Source organism: Poecilia latipinna, unplaced genomic scaffold (assembly GCF_001443285.1).
Source record: "Poecilia latipinna isolate Pla-1442-1.1 unplaced genomic scaffold, P_latipinna-1.0 Scaffold1782, whole genome shotgun sequence".
NCBI classification, from domain to species: domain Eukaryota; kingdom Metazoa; phylum Chordata; class Actinopteri; order Cyprinodontiformes; family Poeciliidae; genus Poecilia; species Poecilia latipinna.
The window spans coordinates 123,405-131,907 of NW_015114398.1; the positions used below are offsets into that span (position 1 = coordinate 123,405).

Here is an 8,503-nt window from a genome sequence, read left to right on the forward strand (position 1 = left end):
CAAAAATGACCTTTCACTGTTTCAAGGAGTAAAATAACTAAAGATGATCTTGCAATGTCAATCACAGTGATGCTTAGCATGTTCATGAGCGCGAGGAGTGATTAGTCTCCTAATAATTTGCACTGCAATAAAAAGCAGAGGTCATCAAATGGTAAAGGAGAGCAACTTTTTAGCCAATCAGTGGTTTTGTTCAAAGCAATATAATCAAGTGTAATTCAGATAATCTATCTGTTCCAAAGAGCTGTTTCGGAAGAGTGACTTATTCTTACATTTATTTTAACATTATTTCCTGGGGTAAAAAAAAAAAAAAAATCAGATAGTAACCATTGGGAGAAATAATTTTGACTAATTTGATTAGAAGAATCAAGTCATTCTACCACTAGAAGGTGACTGAACATATATTAATATATATGGAGGATATATTGATGATGGCAATTACAAAAAGCTCTTCGTGACATTCTTCAGTATTTCTTTGAAAGCTTTTCTCTTACAGCTTTTAGTTTTCCTGGCCAGTTGAAATTTGAATCTGGGAACGAGGTCGCACCCGAGCTGAACTCCTTCCGAGTTCAAAATAGGAAATTCTGCGTAATTTGTTAAATGTCGTGCTAAGTTACCATGCCAACTGCAAACAGCTAGAAGAAATGGTTACACATTTCTCTGCGTTTTAATTATTCAAACTCTCACCCTCGTCACTCTATGGCTTGTCTCCCTTTTGTTTCAATGGTGTGTGAAGATATGCTGCTATATTTCCTAGATTGTTGTGGAAATGTGACGTGTGTATTATCTTGAGGCTGATAAGTTGTGAGTCAGAGGCCAATAAACAACATTTATAATCTACTCTTATACAAGGTTTTGAAAGCAGGTTTTTTTTTTTTTTTTTTTTTTTAGAAATTAAGAACAAACTCCAAAGTAGATAAAACACTTTGCTTTTACTTAAGCAAGCTGAGCACAGAACAGCTGAAAATGACATACAGGGTTTACTGTGAGAAATTGGCAAAGTAAATGTACCATCATATCAAGTGTCATACTCGTAAGTCTGCGACTCTGAAGGGACCCTTACTGCCCGAGATAAACTTTCTGACCGTGCGTTTGCCGTGATAACTGCTGCTAGAAGTGTGACCCACATAAAGAGAGAAGAAAAAAAGAAAGCTAGATTGACGAAAAGCAAATACCGACTTAAAAACATGAGACTAAACCAAGCTGTTTAAAACTTTGAAAACCATATTCAAAGCAAAAAAAAAAAAAAAAAGATCCATCAGTTACAAAGATTTTGTATAACTGGAGATTTTGCAGAACAGTTACATAGTGCAAGTACTGGTGGGCACTGTGAAAAGTGATTCAAATTCCTCCACAACACTGAATTGAAACAAGAGCAGAAAATGTGACTGGCATTTGCTGTACATAGAAAAGCTACATCATCACATACTCTGGAGATTCTGTCTGTTGTTCTGTCCTGGTAGAAATATAAAAAGCGAAACAACCTTTTGCTTCAAAACCAAACACAGAAATTAAATGTGCTTCTTGTTTTAACATTAACTTTCCATATAAGGCATGAGTCTGTTTTGTTATAAACATTTTTTTTGGTCTTTTACTCGGTTATCTAGAAAGCAATGTGCACTTGTCCACAATCTTGAATTAAATGGAGCATTATTTACAGCACTACATCCACAGATCCCCCTTGTTATCACGTCACGTGATTTCTTTCTGCCACTTTCAGGTTAAAAGAGTAAGAAAAGACAGCATATGCCAATGTTTTTTTCCACTCAGATTTGCCAATGTGTTCTTCTGCTTTTGGCACAGACACACCACCATGAACAGAACATCACTAACAGGCTTCTCGTTTGGATGATAATAGATATACGTTTTAAAATGCCAGATAGAATGGAAGATGTGGATTAAAAATAAATTCTCAAAGACATTAGCAGGGGTCAGGGTTATCAAATTTCAAACTGTTAAGCATAACATAACTTATTCACCACATGGATAATATAACTACTCTCCATCCCCAACCCAATTGTTCTTTTTCCAACGAAAATAGTTATAAAAGGAAAATCCTCTTCTTTTGACACATTTTTCCAACTCCACTCTAAAGTTCTTCTTCCTAAGATCAAATCTCAAATCTTGGCAGAGATTACAGTATCTCTGCAGTTCAAAACAAACAAAAATAACAGACTTTTGAGAATAGATAAGATGGTTGACCCGGTCCGGTCAGAGAGTTCACCAAAAGCACGGCAGTAATAGCAAAAGTACTCCATCCGATTGGTAAAGCAGAGTCTCTACAGAAGAAACAAGTTGCACCTACCAACCAATGAAAAAAGTGAAAGAAAAGAAAGGCCCAGCATAAGACTTTCGGAGTAGGTTAATCTTCTGTGTACCCAACATAGGATTGTCCATGAAGCAGCAACTCCACTCTGGGTGCAGTAAAACTCCTGAACCAAGAGTGCTAATCTAGCTAGCTGCAAAGCTGGGCCAGGTCAGGTTCTGGAAAAGCATTGGGGAGCTTGGAGTTGAAGATCTGCAGAGAATCCTTGATTCGTGCCACCTCTCCTGCAGACAGCTTGAGGCGGTGCCGCAGCAGACAAGAAAACAGGTCAAGTGGCTGTGGCGCCGGTGGAGACAGACGGTTAATCCGATCTCTCATCTCCAGCAACATCAGAAAGGCAGCGTCCTGCGTGCCCTGTGTGTAGGGGTAGTCGAGTTGGAGAATCAGGTCCTTGATGCCTTCAGGATCAAAGTGCATGCTATATCCAAAGACTTTCAGAGTGTTGATCTTCATGTAGCCCAAGTTTGACGTCTGATCATCCAAATCCAAAGGTTCGTAAAAGAGAGTTTCGTTCACCGTCGGATCGTCCGTGACGATGCGGCTCCGTAGGTAGATGTGGACCGTTTCAAAAAAAGACTTCCACTTGTTCCCCAGTGACAGTGTCCAGTTGTAACACTGCGCATTGGGAGTGCTGTCCAGTCTAGTTCTCTCCCAGTCAGGGAATTCGGGCTGATTCACGGGCATGAACCAGCTCTCCGAGTGGCTGCCCCCAAAAGGATTTACATAAATGACAGGCACAGGTTCCAGTGTCGAATTTTTAGTTGAGCATATCTGGAAAGAAATACCCATTAGCATGTGGATGAGGTTGGATTTGTTCTTGTTGCTCTTGAGTGTAAGTAACATCCTTTTCCTCCAGGCAGGATTGAACCAGCTTCCCAAGCGGACGTCATTGCTGATGTAGATGGCGTGGACCTCAATTCTGCTGTCGAGTCGCTGAAGCAAGTACTTCACCTAGGACAGAACGAGAAGATAAGCAAGAGCGTACTTACACGAAAGAATGCATTTTCTGATATGACTCTGAAGTTGTATTTCTCTAAGGTTAACTGAAAAATAATCACAAATATGGAAAATGTGAAGAAACCAAAAGTCACCATGAACTTTCAAAAACCTTCCTATAAACTGACCTTTTCTGATCTTGAAGACAGCAAAAATGATATTGGAGTAATTTTTGTAATCTAAGCAAATATAAATTAAAATAAAATAATTCGATCTACTTATTTTGTTCCCAGTGACCATGATGTCAAGGGATTTCACAGCATTAGTGATTCTGTCTTCATGGAAACGGTTTCAGAAACATCATAGTATAAAATCTGCCTTTGGAAATCTTACATATTCAGTATTCAATGAAAGTCATAATTTTTACATAAAGAGAAATTTTTTGACTTTTTTTCTAGAATGACAACACAACTGACAACTTGAATTAAACAAAATGGGTGACCCATATGGTCACAGTTTGAAGATAAACCCCTACCAATAGTTTGATTAGATGCCCCTTTGGAAATTACACTGTAATTACATCTTTTTTGTTACAAAGTTTCTTGCATATCTATGCCTGAGTCTTTGTATCTGCTCTTTTTGGTAAATATTTTAGATTTAACTTCCTAACAAGGACTTGCCTTTCAAACACACCCTGTACAATTTGAACACAGTCAGTCCTGAAGCTTGATCTTTGGATGCCCCATCGATTCCAAAAGGTGTCTTTGTGATTTTTACCCTTTTGGAGTATCTAATATGTCTAGGTTTCAACCAGATACATTGTGGTTTAAGGGGAAGTTGAAAACACCATGGAGGTGTTTTCAACCATGGAGGATTCCTGGAAAGTTATTCGAGACAATATCCCCTTAATTCCCCTTAAACCTTGTGGTTTAAGGGGAAGTTGAAAACACCATGGCTGTGTTCCTCCCTCTCTATAACTCCATCCACGTTGTGCACTGCAACAGTTCCCAGGCTTGTGAAACAGCACAACTTACACCACCAAGCTTGGCAGCTTGTACAGTGTATTTAGTTTGATAGCCTCACCATGCCTCTTCCAAACATGCTTCATGTTGTGGTAAGCATCGCATAGTCTTTGCCTTGCATGGCAATATTTATTTTCTCCAGACACCATTTGGGTTTACCACGTGGGCAGCAAAAAGTTTAAGGCTAGCTTAAAGGTGTCCATTTTGAAGCAAGTGCCTTTTTCCTAGGTCACTATTTGCTCAGTCCATGTCTGCCAGTAGTTCAATATGAAGACGCAACCCTCAACTCAAAGGTTTGAACCTTGGTGGTTCCTGTGTTGTTCCTGAACATCCAAACCAAGGTCCTTTGTTCTAAGGGTGAAGGTTTAGGTCAGATGGTTGAAACCTGGATGCCATTGGACAATGACACTCAACACACATCCAAACTGGTTTCGGAATAAATCCCCTGGAATTGCATTACCAAAGCTCCACCCTGAACCATTTCAGAATTTGTGGATTATGCTTAAAACCATGTCACTCCCAGGAAACAATGACAGACTAGTACATGTAGTATATCCAATGATTATGCCAGAAACCTGTTGACGGCTACACAGCATGTAATCTTGGTGCGTGGTTTGCTAAGGACATCTCAAATGTTAGCAGAGTATATGTTTAAAATTGAATCTTTTGTCTCACATTGCCTTTTTAATGGATTTGCGTAAATGTGGAAATTAAAAGCTCCGAGAACCTCAGCATCTGGCATGTCCAGGTCAAAATTCAGGTAATGGTCCAGCGAGGCCCCAACGCTCGGACGGCAGGAACCAAGATGGAGGATGTTGCCATGGTGACAGGCTCCGCATCGGGTGGCATTGTCGGTGGCACACTGGGAGCAGGAGTTGGGAGAGGTGCCCACAACACAGGGGATTGCTCCTTGGCAGGTGGGCTGGTCCACAGGACATGTGCAGCTTTTAGCCTCCTCAGAGAACGTCCCCAGGACTCCATGCTCGTTGCAGTAGAGCAGAGACTGAGCCGTGCCCAGCCAAAAGCCAACAGGCCTGTTAGGAAGGAGAAGGAAGACACATCAGTAAAAGCTTGTATGAAAAGTCTGTCAGTGCCGTCAGGAGACAACTACCCTTTCAGTCACGTACCACTGTTCATATAAATGCAATAAGATTTTAAAATGCATCTCACAATAAAATTAACTTACCTCTGAAATTCTTGTTCCATTGTCCACACATAGAATGATATTCTCTGTAAATGATGCATTCTTGCACCAAGTAATTGCCTGCCAGACTAATTTACCCATCTAACCAACTTTCTGAATATTAGTAGATCCTTGTGTTTTGATGTTTGAGTCATTATTTAGTTCGGCTTTGTCCCTTGATCTTCTTGTTTACTCCCAGTGATGTAGACTATCAGTTGATCATTGTTTGGAGGAACTCTGTACATTTTGAACTTATTCTGTTAGTTACACATTACATTAAATGTGCCAAAATCTTCTCTGTGTTCAGGTGTTTTAATTACTAACAACAAAATATAAGTCGGGAACTAAGTTTGTCTGCAGGAGGACCGTTTCCTCCTGGTATAGAATGATTAACCTAACCCGACGTACCCCAGAGTAGAAAAGTTCAAATTGCAATCTCTGTTGTCATAATGTTAATTTTGAAATAAAAGATATGCTACTGAGCGTATGAACAGGAAAAATGCATTTGTACTCGCATTGTTAAGCCAGAACATTTGGAAACAACAACTTTTTTCTTTTTTTTCTTTTTTTATCATTCACAACTGCTATTTAAAAGTCTGCTTGATTTTCTAGTTAACTTCTTTTTATTTGATCTTAAATTTGGTTTTCCTGAACCCAGTCATATTTTTGACTTGCTGTGCTTCCAGCTAGTTTTGCATCCTTTCTTTGCCTCACGCCGGTCTCTAATTGGCAATTACTGGTTTTGTGTCGGGCATTACCTTGCTCCCCGTATTATCTGCTCAGTTTGCCTGGTTCTTCGCCAGATCAGTGTGTTCCAGTCCGTTATGCTTCCCTACTGTTTCTGCTTCCTTCCAGCTTGATCACATCCAATTTCCTGTTTTGAGAACTTTTTTCTGTTCTCTTTCTTTTTACAGCCTTCCATGTTTCGTCTTTATCCACAATGGAATTATTCCAAAATATAATTTGAAGAGGAAAACTTTAAGAAAACTTTATAGCAGGATAACATATCTCTTTATATTTACATATCTCTGCATTAAATGCCCCCCAACACCACAACTGAGTGTTGGGGGGCCTCAGTTGGGGCACTTAATGCTTGTGAATTAATGTGGTCCACATAAAAATGGGCTGTCATGGTGACAAGACAAACGACTAATGTGGACATTTTCTCTGTTCCCTGAAAAGTTAAATGGCAACATGTTCAACATCGTCACATTCTTAAATTAATGGCCTTAAAAGTCATTTTTTGCCAAAAGTGATTTTGGCACAATAGAAATCTCACCTCTTTCTTTTTAAACAATGTTTTAGGCAAAAAAGAAAAGAAAAAAAAATACTTAGGCCATTATTTGGCTAATTAATGGAAACATGTCAGTTGATGGCATAAGAAATTTAGGCTAGTAGGGAAAAAAACAATTTCTTCTTCCTGGAGCTTTGGCACAGGGGGAAGAAGTCAAACAGGGCAAAAATCACAACTCAAACAAGTGGATGCCTTATAAAAAAAAAATTGCCTACTGCTGGATGTTGGGTTGGATTGGATTTTAAGCAGCATTCCTTTTCCAGACTGTTCAGCAACATCATGAAGTGACAAGAAAGGGAATGATTAAATCTTTGACACGCCAAATGTCTGTTAATTACGGTGAGCTCCTTCTTTGCATCCTGAGCTTAAACAAAGTCTCAAAGATATTAAATCTATGCATAAATGTTTGTGCCGCATGGGAAATATAGGCTTTCAGCACCTATATGCTGATTTTTATTTGTTAGAAAAACAGCATTGTTTTCTTTCTTTGTGTAGAAAGAAAACGAAAGAGAGAAAAAGTTAAAGATGATTTAAAAGATGAACATTAGGTCTCAGCTGTAACAAATTACACTGTAATCTTTTAGTGTGTTAGTTGACGGTGTAGCAGCTTACCTTTCTCGAGGCAGACTTATGCGGGCTTGCTTGGGGCAGCGTTTGCTCAGGGTGAAGAGCTTCCTCACTATCTTTTGGGCTTTTCCCAAGACCAGCACAGTGCTGGCCTCCAGCTGAGCATAGCGCTTCTGCAGGGGCAGGTCAGCTGACCAGAACTTGGCAACCGTGGACACATTTAAAAATCGGTCGGTGGGAAGCCGCTTCAGGAAGGCTTTGAATTCATCTGAAGGGAACACAAGAGAGACAGGAAGAGCGAAAAAAAAAAAAAAATGAGACAACAGAAGGAAATTAGATGATCTCACGCAGTCTGTTTGAGCCCGTCAAAACTCTTTAGTCTTCGATTTCTCCACTGGTGGCATAAGCGTAAAAATGAACGAGGAGCTGGAAGAGCTGAATGTCTCATTAGAAAACACAAAAGCTGTTTTTGGCTAATAAATTGGATTTACAAGGCAAACACGAGCCCTTTAATGTGCGGGTGTTCTCGTTCGGCTAACTGTTAGAGTCTCATCACGGTCACTGTGATATCACTGCCAACACTGTCATTTAGAAAGCTTGATAAATGGCTGTCTGGTGTCACATGCAGATGGGCATTTCCATTTATGTCGTAAATCTTTCATTATCCCCAAACAATTTAGGAGTGCACCCATAATCACAAGCTGAATAGACCAATAAAGCTATACAGCAAAATAGCAAAAGGCCAGCCTCTGGCTTTGGGTGTTCCCTTCAAAATGGAAAACAGTCCTTTGACACAATTTACTGCTCACTCTGCAGCTGTCACAGCAGGTGTTAATCAAAAGCAAAACAAAATAAAGAAGCAGAAGTGTAACGCAGACGCTCCTATAAATTTGGCTGTTCAAGGACGACAGTAACGCTTCCATTTCACTGCTTTAGCAGAGACATTAATACCGCTCACAAATGAGATAGTTTTAAACGAAGTTAGCAGCAGTAGGTTACAACTTTTTATTATTATTATTTCAGAAAAATATAAAAATTTAAGATTTTTGACAAAACCTGAAATTTGTCAAATACTTTTTCGTTTGTACATTTCGTTTGTACTGTACATTCATATTCATGTACAGTTTTGAAATAAATGTTTAAGTAGCTAAAATTAGCTACTTTTTACATTTAGAATA

General features: G+C 39.3%; 1 protein-coding gene across 1 annotated transcript; it reads right to left on the reverse strand.

The window, feature by feature from the left end:
* Positions 1 to 910: 910 nt before the first annotated feature.
* Positions 911 to 7,681, reverse strand: LOC106965192 (BMP/retinoic acid-inducible neural-specific protein 3-like; the record flags this gene model as incomplete). The annotated part of the gene is made up of 3 exons (XM_015061125.1): positions 911 to 3,274; positions 5,009 to 5,315; positions 7,371 to 7,681. Coding segments are annotated over 3 exons (1,440 nt in total), but the record flags the coding sequence as incomplete, so codon positions are not given.
* Between the last annotated feature and the right edge of the window lie 822 nt (positions 7,682 to 8,503).